Raw genomic sequence first — 21935 nt, 5'->3', positions numbered from 1 at the left:
TGGATATTTAGTGTATTTGCTTGAGAGTGTTATAAGAAGTACACAGAGCACGCATCTGGGTTATAAAAGCCCTTTTATAAAGCCATTTTTAAACAAAACAAAAAAAAAGGTTTACAAAAGAAAAAAAGATACAGAAAAAGAATAACTTGCTTCATATGTCCCAAAAAGAGAAAAAAAAAATAAAGGGGACAATGCCAACATGCTCAACAATAAAGGGTTCTTTTTCTTATTTTTTTTAATACAAAATACAAGCAAAGGATACACATACTCAAAACAGAGCTCAGGAGCAGACACGCAGTCCTGGAGACCCTTCAATAAAAGAAAGCAGGAGTTTGTTTCTTCTTGGTCTATGCAGATACATACAGAGACTGGGATATGTAAAAATTAAGGATCACAAATGACCATCACACAAGTCTACCAATGCATGTTGCATCTATAATTCACGAACATGGTCAACAAAATCATGTTCACTTCAACCTCATTTCATTTAAATTAAAAAAAAATCTTTTAAATAAAGTGGTTACATTCAAACTTTAACTTCCTTAGTACCATGCTGCAGATCTCAGCACTGTTAAGGTATTGCAAGAATGCCCAACCCTCTGGTGTCTGATCACGTATCTAGCAACATTGCAATATTAAGAGATGCCCCCGTCTTAGCCCCACGGACTAATTAAATACATTGAAACAGGTTCCTCTCCATAACCCTTCCTGCTCAGAAGGTAAAGGATTAAGAACTAAAATCAACGAAGACTGGGAGTTTTCCAGCTGGGGAAAATGAAGTCTGAGAGGTGAATCAAGGCAAACAATTACTGAGAACTTGGCCGCTGCTTAACCTGGCAAGTCTTAAAGTCCTTCTTTAAATCTTGCAGGGATTAGATGTGTAAGGTTTGCTGCAACATGTTCATGGTAAACAAACTAAGTAGAGCTCTTATTTACAAATCTTGTAACAAATACTTCTGGAGGAAAAAGAAGAAAAGAATTCACTAATTTCCAGAAGACAAAAGTTTAATTGCCAGACATATACAAACACACACTCACACACACACCCACACAATACTTCAGGGGTTTTTATACATGTTATTTAGGGCATAAGCTGACTACTATACCCCTACACCCCACTGGAAAAGGAACAACGAAAAAAAAAACCCCAATTTTACCCTCCCCCCATAATCTAGAAAACCCTCCCTTCACCCCTGATGTACAAAGTGTATCACAATGGTGGCATCCCACCAGCCACACAAAGCATGCTCCAGCAGATGTCACCCGCTCACGCGCTCCATTGGCATGGCGACAGGCAGGTTTACGGGACTGTTCCCAATAGTGGTTAATACACAGTCAGCACCACTGTGAATTTTGTGAATCAGGCTTTGAAAAAGAGTATAACTGGGGGATTTGGGATTCAGAAAGTCATTCTGTATCAAGTTTATCCCAAGATGAGGGGAAAATAGGTTGCAGACTGAAACTTGGCTATAGAGAGCCCGATGTCCTGATATTCAAACTAACTCCCTTTTCAAATAAACCCAGCTCTATGAACACAGAAAAAGACAATTTTCTAACCTCAAGAGCAAACGGCTTGGTTTATTCTCCCCCTTCCCTCAGCAGGAAACATTTATTACTTGTTCTACTTAGGTATCTGTCTGAATGCCATTAAAGACCAGAGCCCAGATTTTGTCCTTTCCAAATTCCTAAGGTGACAGTTTCTTCGCAGTGCAGCTACTGGCGACACAGGAACAGAAAGAACTGTTCAAATCGCAACTCCCACTCTTCAGAACCACAACAGTGGCCACATGATCTTTTATAAAGCTTTCCCTGTGGCTCCTGGTAGATTCTGTTCTTGCCTTCCTACTACTCTCAAAGTATCTCCTAAACTGGTTTAAAGAAAAGCACTTCCTTCTTCCAACCAGTACTCTTAAAATCCACTTGTTACTTGAATGTTCCTGGATAAAAGAAGAGAAATTTAAACAAAAAGAAAAAGCATCGAGTCCAGTCTAGCCAACCATATCCACAAGTGTCAAAACCTTCACTGGATCATAACCTCAATCCCGCTCATTAGTAACCTATAAGAAAATGCTATTTCAACTGAGGGCTGAAATGGGGCAAACCAGATACTGTGGGGGAAAAAAAACCCCCAAAAACCAAAACCACCCCATTATCCAAGCTCTCTTGTGGGAAATCAGATTAAAAGTCTTCCAATGGTACCTCCCTAAAGGGGGGACACACCCGTTCATTTCCCTTCATGGACTCCACAGGCAGTGGGGATATGAAAGGGAGAGAGATTTCAAAAAGTAGGACAAATCTACCATCACTGAACTTGAAGTGTATCCTTTGGGCCCATTCCGTTGGTTCCAGTCTGAGGTGGGGAGGGAAAAAAGCAGCAGCAAGTTATGGGTTTCGGAAGATGTAAGACAGCCATTTCTGGCCGTGTATGTTGGGAAGAGAAGTCTGGAAATTAAGGATCTTAAGAAATAAAATGTAGTGTCAGCAGAGCTGCCGAAATCCCTGTTCCAGAGGTAAACCTAGCAGAGCGAACAGACTTCAGGTAATGGCAAACAAGCGCCCTCCAAGTGCACGTCCCGCTTCCTGAGCATTGCAAACGAGACCCTGAACGATGCCATCGCCATTTTGCCAGAGGCGTGCTCGACGGAAACAAGGTGGGGGTTAGTCAAGGGCGGTGCCAACGGCCGGTCACCAACAGCTTCTAGCTTGTCCTGACATCACTATCAAACCTGACTGAGCACCTGTTTCCCGCGGGGCCACCACAGCTGTCTTCCTGTACGCACGCATGACTGGAGGGGAAGACTAGAGTGTTCTCAAATCATCAATAAAAAGCAGAGAAAACAAAGGTCATTCAGAGCCTGTCTCACTTGGGGACACAGATCCTTTTGTCTAGTCCATTAGAAATATAGAAGACATTTTCAATCTCATGAATTAATTTTTAAAAAAGGGATCCCAACCAAATGCACACAAGTAACCTAGAAGTCAGGATTACCTCTAAAGAATGAGCGTATTACCACAGAGATGTTAGTGCAGATTAATATATAAAGAGACCGTGTTACATAAAGTACAGAGGCTAAAGTTTTAAAAGACCCCTCCCACCCCAATCTTCATGAAACATAATCTAAGAAAATTCCAAATGTTACTAGGAATGTAGGACTTAAAGTTATAAACCCCTAAAAATAGAAGTGCATGGTGGAAACACTGATAGATCTTTTTACTATCTGAACACAAACCTCCTTGTGAAAAGTGGATACCTGAACAAACTCACCAAAGCAAACGGAATATTCTTTAACACCCTCATTACAAAGTTCCCAACAATAAAGTTAACCATCATGGAAGATAATGATCCAACCGCTACTTATATTCAAATTTTGCATTTTTGGCCAAGTTACCAAAGTCTCCAAATTCACTCTTTAGCACACGCTGTGCGCGGCAGTGAAATGACTCTGCCACTGGGCGCTCTTTTAAAAAGTCACAGAGTAAGGAGAGTCTTGAAGGCGTCCTAAAAATCAGACTACAAATATTCCTTAAATAACCTCTTGTCCTAGGAACATCTGCAAGAAAGCCATGTGGTCGGAGACAAAAAACATGCTCTGACTTAAAAGGAGGAAAACCGCGTAGGATATACCGAAGCAGCAAACCTAGATAAAAAGGCAGAAGTTAAACCTCAACTATGTTTTCAACTTAGTAGCACAGTAAGGCCCCTAAACCTTGCTCCCGTTAGCTCGCGGCGTCAGGACGCGGAGGATCAAGCGTACAGACCTGTGTCCTGACTGCTCTCCTAAGGCATGTGAAGTCTATTATCGGTGCGCACGAGCCTCCTACCCCAGTTTCTCTAGCCCCGGGCCCCTGACACTCCGGCTTTATACAAACGGGGCACCGGCAGAAAAACAAGAGCAAATAAGTGAAGAGTGTGGGAGCAGCATTTAACATAACCCCTGCCAAGCAGGGGCCAGGAGGTGAAGAACAGGGCCAGAGCTGAGCAGCGCTGCTGGGCTTGGGGTGGGGGAAGCAGCGGTGTCCTGTGTGGTGGCAGGAGGCCGAAACGCGCTTCACGTGTCTTCAAAGAAGTGGGAAGGCAGGCGCACGACGGGAAAACTGTTCTATCCCCAAATACTACAGAGCACGCTTCATGGGGTCTGAACACACACTTACGGCATAAAAGAATTTCAGTTTTCTGTTTTCAGAAAGGAAAAATCTCAAGTCTCTGTGATTGAGTTTCACATTAATTGGTACTTTATTTGCTTAAAACCTAAACATTGTCAGTTAAGAAGAAATCCACTCTGGTGTATAGAACTTGCCATTTAAATTCTAGGTGTTTTTGGTTTTTTTGTGGGGTTTTTTTTTTTTGATCCTTGGTAAAATTTTACCCAAGAAACAGAATACATATATATTTAAAAACATGAACCACTATAGAATGAAATAGGAAATCAAGAATGACTTAAGTTTTGGTGGCCCTTGCCTGTTTTTTTTGTTTTGTTTTGTTTTTTGCTTTTTTTTTTTTTTTTAAGTTCCTGAAAGAATGTAGCAGGATAAAAGGATCACTGGCTCCCGGTCTCTTTGAGATAACAGGTGAGTGAATTAAAAAAAAAAACAACAACCCCCCCACCACATAAGGTCAGGTGACCCCATTCCCTGCCCCGCCCCCACAGTAAAAAATATGAATACTTTTAGTAACAATTCAGAATTCGTCTCTATCTCCTACCTGACCCATCAGTGGAAGTTTAGCATCCTCATTTTCTGTAGAGGTCTATACTTGTGTCTATAGACAATATAAACTTGTATTAGATGACAACTGATTCTTTTAAGTCCCGGTAGAGAAAAAGAAGCAATCATTTTTAACTAAAACCTTCTACGTTTTTTTGATTATGGTTCAACTTGTTACTGTTTAGCAAAAAGCAAAATTTCCAGAGCGTTCACCTCAAATCTTATTGCTTTACAACTGTGGTACACCTTCCATTAAAAATAAAAAGATGAGGCGGTCAATCCAGTGATTACTCTGACATGGCTTTCATTGGGAAGGGGTGGGAAAGAGGGGTGACGGCAAAGAAAAGGCTAATAGACAAAAAAGTAAATTAAACGTACAATGGTTTTCTTGAAAAAAGAGAGAGAGAAAGAGACAGAGAATGTTATTTTCAAGAAAAGGAAAAAAGCATTGAAAGCCCATGAGTCAAGCCATAGCCAAAACCATGTTCTATCTTAAGTAAGTTTTTTTCCCCTTTTTCTTTTTTCTTTTTTTTCCTCTTTTTTTTAATAAAATCTCTCCCCAAACCATCATCACTTTTTTAATCCTCCCCAGACTGGGCTTCATCTTCAGAGCCTTCGTCTCCAGACTTCTCAGGTGGGGGGCTGGCAGACGGTTTCTTTTCTGCAGGGCTTTCTGCTTCCTCGTCTTCTTCTTTGGGAGAAGGAGTCTTTTCCTTTGATGCCTTTGAAGCTGTGGGGCGACCCACCTTCCCTTTGCCTTTCACAGGGCTTGGAGTCACTGAAAGGAGAAAAATACGAATTTGGGGAAGGGAAGAAAAGGTCTTTAATAAAAATCAGCTATAAAACAAAACTGTTAAGAATATAATCTATAAAGACAACACCCTAACTGACTAAAAAGTCACGGTGGGTACTGGTTCCCCATCACTTCTGCCAACATTGTGGTGTCATGTTAGCAGTAATGTTTATAATAAAGAAAAGGGATGCTACAGAAACTGCACACTATCCTTAGTGGTTTGTGAAACTAAAAGTTGTTTCTGATAAAAGTTATGTTTAAAAAGTGGGTCGGGGATGGGACGCCTGGGTAGCTCAGTCGGTGGAGCATCCGACTCAATTTCAGCTCAGGTTGTGATCCCAGGGTCGTAGATGGACAGAGCCTTGAACTGAGCTCCATACTGAGCATGGAGCCTACTTTAAGATTCTCTCTCTCTCTCCCTCTGCCCCTCTCCCGCTTGTGCACTCTCTCAAATTAAAAAAAAAAAAAAAAAGGCGGGTCAAGAAGACTGCATAGAACAATGGGAGTAGAAATTAAAGCCATCAAAAAATTTTTAAAAACTTTTCTAAGGATATATCATTTATTTTATTATTTTTAAAGAAAAAATCTTAAGTTTTATTTGAGACAGAGACATGACTTGAGCCAAAGTCGGCCACTTAACCAACTGAGCCACCCAGGTGCCCCTTATTTTATTTTTAAGTAAACTCACGCCCAAAGTGGGGTTCAAACTCATGAGTCCCATGCTCGGGGCGCCTGGGTGGCTTAGTCGGTTAAGCGTCCGACTTTCGCTTAGGTCATGATCTCGCGGTTCGTGGGTTCGAGCCCTGCGCTGGGCTCTGTGCTGACTGCCAGCTCAGAGCCTGGAGCCTGTTTCAGAGTCTGTCACTCCCTCTCTCTCTGACCCTCCCCTGCTCACGCTGTCTCTGTCTCTGTCTCTCTCCTAGAAATAAATAAAACATTAAAAAATTAAAAAAAAAAAGTGTCCCATGCTCTACCAGCTGAGCCAGCAAGGTGCCCTCATCAAATAACAGAACTTTTGACAGTCCCATAATTCCTTTTTTTTAAATGTTTATTTATTTTTGAGAGAAAGTGAGTAGAGGAGGGGCATAGAGAGAGGGAGGCAGAGAATCCCAAGCAGGCCCACACTGTTAGTGTAGAGCCCCATGTAGGGCTCGAACTCATGAACTGCCATGACCTGAGGGTCCTGGTCCAAAACTGAGTCAGAGGCTTAACTGACTGAGCTACCCAGGTGCCCCAGATAGTTCCACTATTCTTAACGGTAAGAAGTTCTGTTTGCCAGAAAAAACAAAGCAAATTGAACTTTCTGAGTTAAGTTTCACAAACCACTAAGGATAGTGTTCATCCCAGTAGCTGCGACTGGGAGACTATCTGGTGGAAACCGTAACGGCTCAAAGAAACTGAACCCACGTTGCCAAGCGTGGTTTCCTTAGGCTAGCACAAAGGACGGTGCCTGGATCAGAACAGAGAACCGAAATGGGATTACAGGTGTGCATTTCACACTCTCAAGTCTTTAGTAGCTGCTGGGATGGTGACATCAGCGGGAAAAAGGGGCGGGAACTGCAGTGTCTCCAGCACCGTGCCTGACACAAGCAAGTGGCCGCTGAACCTTGCCTATAAGGCAGAAGCTGGAGAACAGGGCTGAGCCATCAGGCTCCTGCAGGGGCTTAGAGTCCTTATTAATAAAATAAGCGATATTTCAACTGGGCAAGACAGGGTCCTTTCAGAATCCTTTCATTCCTGTTAGGTATGTGGCCACTGCCAACCCCTAATGAAGAATTTCTGTAGAGAAAAGTTTATTGGCTCTTGAAATTTTTCAGAGCAGTAATTTAATTTCACTTCTGCACAACTCACCTGTAGCCTTTAGCCTGGGTTTGGGCATTTTCTTTTCTTTTCTCTCCGGTTTGGACTTCTTAACCATCTTTTTATTTTTCTTTTTTGAACTGCCATAGTCACTATCATCATCATCTTCCATTAGGAAATCTTCATCGCTGCCGGAATCTTCTGAGAGGAAAGAAGAATTTCAACGTCCAGCTTAATGTCTACATCCTTCCAAGTGAACAAAGGGAGACCGTGCCAGGCGTGACTGGATCGGGAAATAAATACTCTCAAGTTCTGCTGGCAGCCGTGCTACGCTTTGGCCGGAGTCACTACCAGCCCCCTGTGCGCAGTGGGTTAGCATGCACACGTGGGCGACACCACTGACTTGTACGAAGAGTTGGATGAAAATAGGAATTTAATCTGAATAAATACTGAAGCCATCAAGTAACTTTTGGTAGTTCCATCATTCCCCTGTAGAGCGGGGTGGGGGGACCAGGGAAATGAAAGGGAACCAGCTGGGTGTGTTTGGGCCGATTATGAACCAATGAAATAGGAAAGCTAAATACAAAGCAAAAATACACATAATTAGTAAGTCTGAGTAATGTGTGAAGCATCTAGATTCTGCGATGAACACTTGCTGGGGGGGAGGTGTACGCCTTTCACTCCCAGGCCAAAACACAAATCCAAATCACAACGCCCACCATGTAACCGCCACTCTAACAACTCTTCATTTAGTATTTGAGTTCAAATGATGGACATCATCATCAAGAGAGTCCTTGAATCTCAAAGTATCAGCAGGTATCAAAATCAGTCATCTCGTCTAACAGCGAATATCTAATTTAAGGACCGGCTGTAATACTTAGCATCCACAACAACACAGAAGCCATCAAGGTCACAAACTACAATCATGACCAAAGTTAACAGAAGCCACCTCTACATACTCTCTTGGAATGGTGCCTCATCTTCCTCCTCTTGTTCTTCCTCACTGCCCACATCCTCCATGAGCATCTCTCTCTGTTTGGAGGCTGCTTTAGAGGCTGCCTGCCGCTGCTGGCGCACATTTTTATGATCTTCTTTTTCATCTTCACTGTCCTCTATAATATCAAAGTTATAATGCAACAATCAGAGAGTTGTGCGTTTATTTGACGGCTGACTAGAAAAGCCAACATGAGCTATAACCTTCAGCTTTATTTCATTCAAAAAGGGTTAATTCTGGGGCTCCTGGGTGGCTCAGTTGGTTAAGTGTCCGACTTCGGCTCAGGTCATGATCTCATGGTTCGTGGGTTTGAGCCCCACTTTGGGCTCTGTGATGACAGCTAGCTCAGAGACTGGGGCCTGTTTTGGATTCTGTGTCTCCCTCTCTCTCTAACCCTCCGTTGCTCGTGCTGTCTCCTCTCAGAAATAAATAAAACATTAAAAAAGAAAAAAAAAAAGGGTAAATTCTATCCCTAAAAATTCCTACAAAACATACAAGAGGAGCTAAAATTTGAAGAATGAACTTGAAGAAGATCATGTACTCATTATTTAAAAAAAATTTTTTAAATGTTTATTTTTGAGAGAGAGAGAGACAGAGAGAGAGAGAGACAGAGCATGGGCAAGGGAGGGAGACACAGAATTTGCAGCAGGCTCCAGGCTCTGAGCTGTCAGCAGAGAGCCCAATGTGGGGCTCAAACTCACAAACCATGAGATCATGACCTGAGCCAAAGTCAGGCACTTAACCGACTGAGCCACCAGGCACCCTGATTATGTACTCATTATTACATAGAAAATAACTTGGGCCATGTAGTGCAGTTTTTAAGTAACAATAAATCTGAACTTAGGTGTGAACACCTGCTTCTTATAACATACTTTAATCTCGTATCATTGTGTCACTCCAAAATTATCAATTACATTTCAATATGTTCACAGTTTTTAGAAACTAAAGTTAGAAAAATATTCTTTTATTTTGTTAAGGTTTATTCATTTTTCAGAGACAGAGAGACAAAGCATGAGTGAGGGAGGGGCAGAGACAGAGACACACACAGAATACAAAGCAGGTTCCAGGCTCTGAGTGGTCAGCACAGAGCCCCATGTAGGGCTCAAACTCATGAACCACGAGATCATGACCTGAGCCGAAGTTGGATGCCCAATGGACTGAGCCACCCAGGCACCCCGGAAAAATACTTATAAATTCTAGAAGAGGGGAAGACTGTCTTCCAATGATAATTATCAAAGATACAAAGATACAAAACCTATTTCTTTTCAACTCAGGCAGTCAGGTAACACACTTGGGAAGAACGAAAGCCAGCAGCTCAGTGGTGTATATGCAGTGAGACTGTCAGGCCTCCACATTATCAGCCAACAGCAATCCTACTTAAAGGAACATCCAGGAAAGCAAAAGTAGGGGAATGTAGGTCAAAACTAAAGTAGTTGGGGGCAGTATAGAATAAACCCTCAATTCTCAGGAGAGTTAAATTTGGAAAAATACACACTACCAACAAGTAATCAGGATTCAACATTTTATTTGGCCATGGATTCTCTTATTAATTCTTTTGAGTTAAAATTCTTACCAAAGAAGACTGCTCTGTGGTTGCTGTTTCAAAGGACTACTTCCCAGCGAAAGCGAGTAAGGGTGAAACTATCTTCTGTTGGCTCTTACCCTGGAGCTCCTTACCACCCTCCTTAGATCTCTCTGTCACTTAGTATTACACATAATCTTTTAAGTCTATTCAGTTTGAATAGTTATTTGTTCATGTAAATAGTTTTCAGTGTTGATTATGCATAAGAATAATCTGTAATTATTTTTAAAAAACAAAGTCCCAATGTCCCACCTCCACCTACTGAATCAGAAATCCTGGGGTGGGACAGAGCATGTAATAAGCATGTTTAAAAAAACCCTCAAGGGTAACTATAGTAAGTCACCAGCACTGAGCCCTTCAAAAATGCAAACCTCTTCATAATGCCAGTATTTACGACAGTGTCTAGCACTATTATAAACCTGCTTATTAAAATGTCCAGTGAATACAGACATAAATCAATCCACCTATTACATTAAAAATTGTTTACTACCTGCTGAGTGAGAATCATCCTTCTTGGTCTTCACATCTTTTTCTTCGGAGTCCTCACTGTAAAGGGAAGAGGGGAGAAGTTTAAAAGTCTTAGATTAAAATCTAAGTGAACACACATCTCTGATATCTCTGACGGGGGAAGAACCTGAGAAATAACTCTTTTATGGATGAAATATTCAAAGAACATTTAATAATAAAATTCTCTGTTGTCAGAGGCAGTCTAAAAATAATAAAAATAAATTACACAATGTATGAATGGTGGGAAAGCAGGCAAATAAACCTGGATGGCACGAAATACAGATGCAGAGAACACCTAAAACAATTATTTAAAAAAACTGGAGTGTAGTTGCATAAATTACAATGTCCCTAAAAATTTATCTAAAACAAAAGGAAAATAAATCAATGAATTATCTCCTTAGATTTTTTTTGCCTCCAATATTATCTATACATCAAAAACATCAACACACAAACCTGCCTTGTATCATGGAGAGAATAAAAGAGAGCTCAAGATCACTGCCAAGTAAGAAAACGTGCTTCAAAGTCCCATGGAAAGTTATATAAAACCATTCATGTCACAGAGATGCACGTTTTATGCCCTTAGAAATCTTATTCTGGAATCTGGGTTCTAGTGTCCTGTCTTTGTCATTAATTAGTTGTATGATCTCAGGCAAATCACCTGGTACTCGTCAGGGCTTCAACTTGATGATTCTATGAGAAATTCTGACAAACAAAAAAAGAAACACTCAACATAAAAACAGCCTTCACAGCTTTTTCAAATAGCAGGTCTTGTAAATCGCTTTTGCTATTTCCTAGGATCTGGACCACAGTCAAATAACAAACTACCAAACTCAAGATTCCTGAAAAAAGAGAGAACCCAACCCTATTTCTTTACTAAGTAACCTGATTCAAGACACACCGACACCAGAATGCTGAAACCTGGGACCGGTCTACATGTTTTTATGCAAGGTAAGCATTTAATTCACCCATTACAATGACAAAGAACTACAGCTGTCTCTAGTTCTTTTATTATTGGGTTTACAGAGACCATTAATCCTGGAGTCTCATTACAATAAAGTCAAGTAAAAGCTGAACTTTTACAAGTAGAGATCAATCGAAAACTCAACACAACAACGGTCTGAGGGAATAAACTTTACAAGGCACTTAGTACAAATGGCAGTAAAAACTGTATTTCCACCATTCCCGACACTTAGGAAAGAAATAAAACCAAATGATTAGAGCAGGGGAAAGTTCAGGCGAGATATTAACTGCGTCAATGACACATTACAGAACAGGTGGCTGGCCACAAAGAAACCCACTCCTAAGAGAAATATAAAAAATGAACCTAATGGAAGAGAATCTAAGTTGGGCTACCACAGAAAACTGGATTAAAGACACATTACAAAACTATGGAAGACTTGTCTTCCTCCCCACAGCACAATTTCGTCTTATTTTTCCTCAAAACCACATTTCTGAAATTTTCCAGGAAAGAAAACATTGGAGGTAAATATTGTCATTTCTAACAAATTTAGCATCTATGAATTCAGAATGGAAAGACTTCTGTGCAGGGCTTTATTTGACAAGACTTGAGTACTGGAAGGGAAATATGTTAGAAGAGCTGACGAGAAAGACTGTATTTCTTTGAACTGCTCTAACTTCAGGTATTTGGAAGCAGTACAGCCCAATGGTTAAAACGTGCACTTTGGAGTCCAACAGACACGGTTCCAAAGCCTGGTCCATTTGCTGGACGACCTTGGGTAAATCACTGTCACGGTCTCTAAGCTAGCAGGACCCCAATACAGGTGTTGCCAGAATTAAATGATAATGAATATAAATTATAAATTAGCACATAGGAGAGACTGGCAGAGAATCATCCACGGTAGCTATCACCATTATCGCCATCATCCCCGTCATTAAGGAGGTCTTAAAATTGTGCTACATGGAGTATGATGGCTCTGTGATGGCAGAGGCAAAAAACTGCAGTATCCTGGTCTCAGAAGGAAAGTGCAGTTAAAATAACAACTCCTCTGAACTCATTTATAAAACTAAGGGAAAGGAAACTGCCCCTCAAACGACTAAATTATCTGAACAAAGAATTACAGACAGCAAAACTCAGCAGTCTATACAAGTTAAGGTTCTATAAGCTTTAGTTATGATTCTGCCAGTGATATGTGACTGAACAGGAAAGGTACTCATTCTTTGCTATCATCACTACAATGAAAATGTCAATACTAACCTCAGGGAACAAATTACATACTTAAACACTCTTTCTGCTTATGTTCAGAGGTTTGAGTGGCAACAAAGGCATTCTTGGAGATCACCTTGGATTCCAGATTGAGTCCAAGCAAGCCTCATGACCTTAAAGAGGCTAACCTCTAACTCAAGAAGCACTGCCTGAGATAAGAAATATGCAAAACAACCTAAGTGGACAATAAACACTTTCCCCAAGTTAATGGAGATTCTACCAATTTAGACATCGGAGGCCACCCTCACCTCCAAGCGAGGACACCGTAAGCAGGAACAGATTAACAATGCCTCTTACCTATCTTCCTGTGAATTCTTTCCAGATCGCCTCTTATTTTTAGCTTCTCTGGGAGATGATCGAATTTTCTTAGCTGGAGGGCCTGAATCTCTTCCATAATCTTCATCTAAACAGAGCATTTTCAAATTCAAATATTATAATTTTTACATGTACAAATTGCCACTGTTTATTTATGGAGATAAGCATCTTTCATGCTATTTAAGTGGTCAGGGGGCATGATTTCCCACAAAATTTTCTTTCATTTTTAAAAAGTAAACTCTTTTCTACCCCAGTCCCTTCTAATCTCATGTGTGTATTTTAACATATCCATACATAGTCAAGTATCTCTTATTATTTTATATCCTACCCTTTTAATTTCTTAAAGATATTCCTATGTTTCAACATCTATTTACTTGAAAACTATTACAGTAATAAATACAAGCATTTCAGAATGTAAAGAACCCACAATTCTATAATCTTAACACAATTACTGTTATCAAGTAGATCACTCTTGAACTAAAGTATTAAATGGAGCATACTCTGACACTTGAGGAAAATATCTCCAATATCAAAAGTCCTATAGAACTTGATAAATGCAAATATTTAGCAAGCATTTAATAAATGTTAGCATTACTTCTGGGAGGTTGGATTGTATGTCATTACTCTTCTTTACATTTCTGCATCTTCTAAGTTTTACCAAAGTGCACATATTATCTTTATAAAGTAAAATTAGATTTTAAAAAAGCAGAAAAAATAGCAAGTACATCTGGAAAATAATGACATTAAGGACATACTGTAAGGAAACATTTCATGGCTAAGATTTCAGACCTACTACTCATTCTATGATGAATTAGTTCACAGACCTAGGATGTGTCACAAAGTGCTCTTATCTTAGTTTACTATGCAACACTTAAATACTTCCTAAGATAAGATACAAGTTTTGCTGTGATGATAGCCGGAGAAAGATCAATAAACACTGCATCAGAATTACTGCACGTTCAAGCTGTGGACTTCAAAACCAGACAGGAAAAAAGTTATCCAAGTATTTATTATCAATGATCTACTAAGGAAAAGTAAAAAGCCAATGCTTTGTTTAGGGTGACACAAATCCTGACATAATATACATAGTTTAAAAATCAAAAAATAAAACTTATTCTAAAAGCATGATAAAACAGTACACTGAGTTGACAATTCTTCATTATTAGTTGATCCAACTTATAATTTATTGAAATCACGAAAACTTACCAGCATCATCAGATTCCTGAAACTGTGAATAATCAACCACCTTTCTATTTCTGTAGAAAGAAGAGACTCTGTTGAAGATCATAAAGATGCAGCACTTTCCTAAGACATTAGAACACTTGTTTCTATTTCATAAACAAAATCAGAACTAGCTGTGTGACAATTATTTTTCGACAAGCCCCCACCTACTTCAGCCAAAAAGGCTTTACATGTTGTTACAGAAAAGTGTAGTTTAAAGGTATTTAAAACTACAATTTTCCAACTGCTCATCTCAGTGATAGCTCAAATATTCTCTCCCACAAAACCTCCCACCTCCCCAAACATACATGAAACAGCAAAATGAGCCAAACTACCATATATATTAATTACAAAGAGATATCACACGTGCATCAACAAAAACTGTAAATATTTTACATTTTTATGCTTACTGATATATACACACACGTGTATACCTGATAAAGTTTTTTTCAAGGCAAAGTGAGTTTTAAACATAATAGTTACATTATAACATACGAATTACGGTGACAGTAAATTAAGCCTTACAAAGAAGAAAAAAAATTAACTGATCTATTCAAAAGCATCTTTTCCTTAAAGGAAATTATTGATAAATTAAATTGATAAATTAAAGCATTAATTCCTTAAAGGGTCTGTGATTAAGAAAAATACAAAAGTCACAAATTTTCTTGACCCAATGATTTTAAGTACTTCCTATTAGGTAAGGCATCTTTAACATCTTGAACAAATCTTTAATTTCCATTTTCCTATTTCATACTTTAAAAGTTGAAAACACCTCCTTTAGAGACATATAAAAATTTCCATGTTAGTATCCAAATAGACTAGCTTTCAAAAGAGCCTTAGAGGTATGGTACTAAACGGATACTGAATATGTGAACCAAAAGGATTAAAAGAAAAATGCCACCCACTACACTTAAACCTGAGCAGAAGAATATTTCTGATTTTATAGAGTAAGACACCATTTGTATCCAAAGACAAGAAGTGTAGAATTCAAGCACATGTACAACTTATATATAATATGGAAAAATGAAAGGTGTAGGACTGAATTCTAAAAACATGTTTGGGGCTTATATGGGGAGGAAGGCATAGCCATACCCTTGGCTTTGGAGAAGAAAGGTAGGCTCTAAAGGAATTTTGCCTTCTGTTTTTCTTTAGTCTACCAGCAATGAATTATCTTCTCACTGTACTGCCTCTGTAAGTCAAGATGCAAAACTTTAAAACATGCTCCAAATGTTTTGTTACAAGCAGCTGACTTTATATATATGAATACCATTGTAATAGGAAAGCTAACTTCAAAAATATGACCATTAATTCCACTTATAGGAGATAGCTAGCGTAGTCAAATTCATAGAGAAAGAAAGAAGAATGGTGGGGGTGCCTGGCTGGCTCAGGCAGTAGACCATGTGACTCTTGGTCTCGGGGTCATGAGTTTAAGTCCCCCACCCATGCTGGGCATGAAGATTACCTAAAATAAAGTAAAATAAAATAAAATTTGTATGTTTATAGGTTTATTTATTTCTTTTGAGAGAGAACAAGAGTGGCCCATGCATGAGCGAGCATGTACAAGGGGGACAGGGCTAGAAAGAAGGGGAGACAATCCCAAGCAGGCACTGCTCTGTCAACCACCCAGGCACCCCAAATAAAATCTTAAAAAAAAAAGAAAGAAAGTGGGACCCCGGGGTAGCTCAGGCAGTTGAGCCTCCCATTTTGGCTCAGGTCATCATCCTAGGGTTATGGGGTTGAACCACGCCTCTCACTCCCTGCTAAGCATGGAGCCTGGTTAAGATTTTCTGTTCCTTTCTCCCTGCCCCTCTCTCCCCGACTAGGGCTCTCTTCTAAAATAAAAATAAAAATAAAAATAAAAATAAAAATAGGGCCACCTGGGTGCTTCAGTCAGTTAAGCGTCCTGATCTCCAGGTTTGTGAGTTTGAGCCCCACATCAGGCTCTGTGCTGACAGCTGAGCCTGTAGTCGGCTTTGGAATCTGTCTCCCTCTCTCTCTGCCCCTCTGCTGTTCACTATGTCTCTCTCTCTCAGAAATAAATAAATGTTAAAATTTTTTTTTTAATTTTTATTGTTTTATTTATTTCTGAGAGAGAGAGAGAGCATGAACAGGGGAGGGTCAGAGAGAGGGAGACAAAGAATCTGAAGCAGGCTCCAGGCTCTGAGCTAGCTGTCAGCACAGGGCCCGACGTGGGGCTTGAAGCCACAAACCATGAGATCATGACCTGAGTGGAAGTCGGGATGCCCAACCGACTGAGCCACCCAGGTGTCCCCCGCAATTTTTTTAAATAAAAATAAAAATAGAAAAATGGTAGACGCCAAGGGTTAGGGGGAGGGGATGTGTAATGTTAATGATGTGTATAGTTTTACTTTTGCAAGAGAATGAGTTCTGGAGGTTGGGTGTACAACAGTGTGAATGTACTTAACACTATAGACCTGTACACTTAAAAATGGTTAAGATGGCAGGGCACCTAGGTAGCTCAGTTGGTTAAGAGTCTGACTTTGGCTAGGGTCATGATCTCACAGGTTTGTGGGTTCAAGCCCTGAGTTGGGCTCCAAGCTGTGGGGATCCTGCTTGGGATTCCCTTTTTCCCTCTGTCTGCTCCTCCCCCACTCATGTGCCCTCATCTCTCTCTCCCAAAATAAATTTTAAAAAATTTTAATGGTTAAGATGGTAAATTTTATATGCTTTTACAGTTTCTAAAAAGTATAAAATATTTTTTAAAAAGACTATGGGGGGGCTAGTAATTAAATGTGTATTATGTTCTAGCAAAATATTGATTTTTTTAATGACAGATGTCATGAAAAACAGTGTTATGATCATAATGTTAAAGATGACCAGTTTTTGCATTATTTAGGATCAAGAAAAATGGGACATGTAACTAGAGGAAGGAAAGTATCCAGAAGAGGGAGTGTGAAATCTTAATCTACCTATTAGAATAGGTAATATACAAGATTCTGAAATTGCAGGCATAATAATTCTAGTTTATCCCTGCTGATGAGGTCACAACTAAAACAATGGTACAATTTCTGGGTACCATCTATCAATAGATGCATCCTATGAGACTAAATAAAGAAGGGTAACCAGAATGGTGATGGGTATGGTATAGAATTTTTAACTTGCAAAAGAGAAAACATGTTAGCTACTTTAAGGTTTTGAAAAGGCTTATTAGCATTGTGATCAGATTAGGTGTGGGTTCAAACTTTGTAAAAGTTTGCTAATGATAGTTATATCAGCAGGAACACTCCAGAAAGGAATTCTATACTAAAAAGTATGGAATCTTTGTTAACAGGAATCTCGGGTTCTGGTTCTAGAACTCGAGGCAAGTCACGTTAATTTACCTGGGCCTCAGATTCTCCTCTGCTGGAACTGATGACCTAAATGGGTGTGCCTTTATTTATTTATTGCCATAAATTTATTTTTTTAAGTTTATTTATTTAAGTAATCTCTACATCCAACACGAGGCTCGAATTCACAACCCTGAGATCAAGAGTTGAACATTCTTTTGACTGACTCATTAAGTGTCCCATGCCACAAATTTAAATAAAATTATTAAAGTTAAAAAAAAAGGTTTTCTCAACTGCAAATAGTCACCTTTCCTTTTGTATACCACACGTCTTTGCTCCTGTTGCTGTCCCAGTGATTGCCTTCACTAAACTGAGCTTCTTGATACCAATGGTCTTACACCCACATTTTGTTTTCCACTTCTTTTTCTTTTCTTTTTACCACAGAGCAAGGTAAACAAGCAAGCACTCATTTATTTTTAATTTTTTGCTCTTAGGGCCAAATTTAAGAAGTCTGTTAGAAACCTAATTTTGGGGGCACCTCAGTGGTTCAGTCACTTAAGTGTCTGACTTCGGCTCAGGTCACGATCTCACAGTTTATGAGTTTGAGCCCCGTGTTCGGCTCCGTGCTGACAGCTCAGAGCCTGGAGCCTCCTTTGGATTCTGTGTCTCCCTGTCTCTCTCATACTCTGTCTCTCTCCTTGTCAAAAATAAATGAACATTAAAAAATAATAATAAAAAAGAAACCTAATTTTGTAAAATACTTGAGAGAATAATATCCAATCTCCTAAAAGTCTCTGACCTCATCTTTTGCCACTTATACAAATCTGTAATTCCTCCACGCTGTTTCTTCACCACTGGTCAGGCTTCTCCTTGACCAACATTGCTGCTTGTGTTTCTCCCCCTCATACCAGATACAACTTCACCTCCTCAACACCTTTAATCCTTTATTGATACAATTATATAATTAACCTGATGTCTGTTTTCCCTACTAAATGTGAATTTCCTGAAGACAGGGGTTGGGTCTCCTTCATTCAGAACACCAAGTCCAAGAAACGCATTTGATGAGTGAACGGACTCGGCATGTGTAAAGGGTCAGGATGAAAAGGCATGAGAGAGGATGTAGTATGTGAGCCTTCAGTTTATCAGACATTTAATTTTCACTGCCCTTAATGACATAGGAAAATTCAGTTTCCTCCATGTGAAATAACTGGTTACTTTAGATCTAAAAAATTAAAAAGGCAACTATTTACTACATTTTCTTCTATCCTAGTTTACAACAAGCAGAACTACAAAAAATGCCATGTAAACCCTGCTGATAGGAGTAATTAAATTTTTCAAAATTAAATTCAAAGGCCACTCCCTCCTTTGAAGCAAAATATTTTACTTTCAATTATGTGAAGATTATCAGAATTATCTTGCATATATGTCCTTTATCACAGAAACTATAAAATGTGGGTAATGCAAATTATGAATAGTAGCAAATTTAAGGATTACTAGGCGAAAAAAAAAAAGTATCCCGCCACAAATTTCAGAGAGGGAAAAGAAAAAATAATTTGAATAAAACATCTATGAAAATGGGTCATTCTTAATAACTCATTATAATGATTTATAATAACTCAGTTCATTTCCTGCCTTCTAAAGTGCTTCAAAACAATAATAGAATTACAATTTCCACTACTTGGAGATTTACCTTATTTAGGGTAGAAATGCACTTTTAATGAACTTATTCCCATGTAAACTGAAAATTGAGAAGATATACTAGGATGGAAACACAACACTCATGAGCAATACTTAAGTCTAAGGGTGTGAGAAGTTCTACTTCTAACTGAAAACAAAGAAACAGTCTTCCTTCCTCAAAAAAATACCATTACGTAAATTAAATGTCAAAGCTAACCCAACTCTTCAGAGTAAAATGAGCATCGACGACTAAGACAGAAACCAGAAGGGGGAGGACAACACAAAAGTTCAATATAGCACAGAGGTTAAAAACAGGGTTTTGAACTGGGTTGAAATCCTGGCTCTGCCACTTACTAGTTGTATGTTCTTGAGCAAGTTACTTCCCCTCACTGAACTTCAGTTTCCTCACCTGTAAAATAGGAATAACAATACCTATCTCTCAACATTGTTGTATCAGGTACACAACTAACCAATAAAGAGCAGCTCTCATTGCTTGTAAGTACTAACGTGTTCCACCCACGATACCACTGCTGTTTCGAACATAACACAACTAACGGTTATTTGAACATGAGGATTAACTTAGGCTTTTAAAATCTGTATGTCTTGAAAATCCATGTATAACTTTTGATGGCCCCCTCCCAAACTTACTTAACAACTAGCCTACTGCTGACAGGTAGCCTTATCAATAAATAGTTGATTTACACATATTTTGTATGCTATATGTATTACATAATGTATTCTTACAAGAAGTAAGCTAGAAAAAAGAAAATAGATTTATAGCACTGTGCTGTTTTTACTGAAAAAATACCTGCATAAATCTGGACCTAGGTTGTTGAAACTCACAGTGTTCAATGGGTCAACTGTACAGGAACACAAAAATTTCACTTATATGCCTGCTCTGACTTTAAAAACTTACACAATCTCTGTCTAGATTCTAAATGTACCTTGGTCACAGCAAACCAATTTGTGAATGATCACCAGAGAACTCTGAGGTGAGACTCCCCACTTGTGCATTAGGTTGAAGAGCAAAAACAAAGGGTAAAGTGGGAAGGTGGACACAACACTAAAATATCTGGTTTGGGCACCAGAAGTAGATAACTCAAGCAATTCAGAAGCAGTAGGGACTTTTTCTTCTACTCTTAATCAACTTATTTTTACTAAATACTGATCGGTCTACACCCACAATGCCCTTTCTTACAGCAGTGACTGTGTAAGACCCAAACAGCAAGAGGTTGTGTTTTACCTTCCCTCAATATTCTGAAGAGTTAAGGATCAGTGTCTGAGATGAAAATCATCACAATTTTGAGATAACCTTATCTAATCCCTTCTTCCCTTTCTTTCTTTCTTTTTTCAAGTAAGCTCTAGGTCCCACATGGAGGCTTGAACTCATGACCCTGAGATCAAGAGTCCCATACCCTATAAACAGAGCCAGCCAGGAGCTTCTAACACTCTTAACTTTACAGATGAGAAAACTAAACCACATAATCCAGCTCTACTTACAACAAGCCTGTACATCAAAACATGGGAGTCATAACAAGCAACCAACAATTACATATAATAATATAAATTGACACCCTAAGCTCTATACCACAAGAAGAGCACAAAGCCATTTTCTCAGGGCAAACTGGAGAGCCTTTAAGGCAATCTATTATATTATTTAGGTCTATCAGCAGACTACACTTCCATTTCTCCTGAAGAAGTTCTGGTCAACGCAGAGAATAATGAAAAAAAACCCCAACTTGTTAACCTTCCAGAATTTAACAAGTTTCCCATTAGGCACTTAAAGCACATCTGAAATCTGAATTTTGAGAAACCTAAAATAACCAACATTGCTCTTTTCACTAATCACCTGGGTGGTAAACATCTCATTTCATCAGATAGATGAGATCCTGTAGAACAATGCTTTTCAATCGATAGGTCACAACCCACTACTGGGTCCTGAAATGAATTTACTGGCATATAACCAACATTAAAACAACAACAACAGAACAAAAAATATCAGAAAAAAAACTGTACCTAAGTAACATATAAGTTACCTGAAACTTATTTCAGGTGTTAGTGTTGTGTGTAGCAACCTCATCAAAAAAGTTTGAAACCCACTACTCTAGAATAAAAAGTGGATTGCAAAAGGAGAGTTCTCAAGTTTTTCTTGTTTTTACCTTTACAAAAAAGTTTGTTTTTGATCCTTGGTAGCAAAAAAAAATAACATCCCTTCCTAACTTCCTGTATTTTTTTTTTTTTTTTAAGATTTTTAAGTAATCTCTACATCTAACATGGGGCTTAAACTTACAACCCTGAGATCAGGAGTCACATGCTCTACCAATTAAGCCAGCCAGGTCCCCCTCCTATCTTTAAAAGAATTTTTTCTCCCATTTATTATTATTATTTTTAAAGTGTACTCTGTGCCCTATGGGGGGCTCAAACTCATGACCCTGAGATCAAGAGTTGGATGCTCTACCCACTGGGCCAGCCAGTCGCCCCTAATTTCTTCTTTTAAAAATGCTTACTTTTTCAAACTTAAGCACTCCAAAAACCTATCAAAATACCAAAAAAAAAAAAGACCAAAACAAAAACAAAACAAAACAAAAAACCCCAAACCCCTCCAATAATGAAATACTTCTTCCCAAGAAGGTAAAATCTGCTTCTAAAGTCCACTCACTTGATTCTATCGTCTATCTCCTGGATTACCATGGTTTACAATCTTCTTTCTTTTTCTTTTTTAAAGTAGTCTCCAGGCCCAGCGTGGAACCCAATGCATGGCTTGAACTCGGGACCCTGAGATCAAAAGTTAAGCTGAGATCAAGAGTCAGAAGCTTAACCAACTGAGCCAT

General features: G+C 39.0%; 1 protein-coding gene across 1 annotated transcript; it reads right to left on the bottom strand.

Annotated features, from left to right (window-relative positions):
• Positions 1–4210: 4210 nt before the first annotated feature.
• On the bottom strand, positions 4211–14207 carry NUCKS1 (nuclear casein kinase and cyclin dependent kinase substrate 1). Its single transcript, XM_077771973.1, has 6 exons — positions 14126–14207; positions 12902–13007; positions 10364–10419; positions 8257–8409; positions 7349–7498; positions 4211–5482 (listed from the first exon to the last, which is right to left on the bottom strand). Exons 1-6 carry the CDS (start codon positions 14205–14207, stop codon positions 5283–5285), a joined length of 747 nt encoding a protein of 248 aa, XP_077628099.1. The 3' UTR covers positions 4211–5282.
• Between the last annotated feature and the right edge of the window lie 7728 nt (positions 14208–21935).

This window comes from Crocuta crocuta, unplaced genomic scaffold (assembly GCF_008692635.1).
Source record: "Crocuta crocuta isolate KB4526 unplaced genomic scaffold, BGI_CrCroc_1.0 scaffold318, whole genome shotgun sequence".
Taxonomy (NCBI): Eukaryota; Metazoa; Chordata; class Mammalia; order Carnivora; family Hyaenidae; genus Crocuta; species Crocuta crocuta.
The sequence above is the reverse complement of the archived record's forward strand: the minus strand, read 5'-3'. Positions and strand labels throughout refer to the sequence as shown.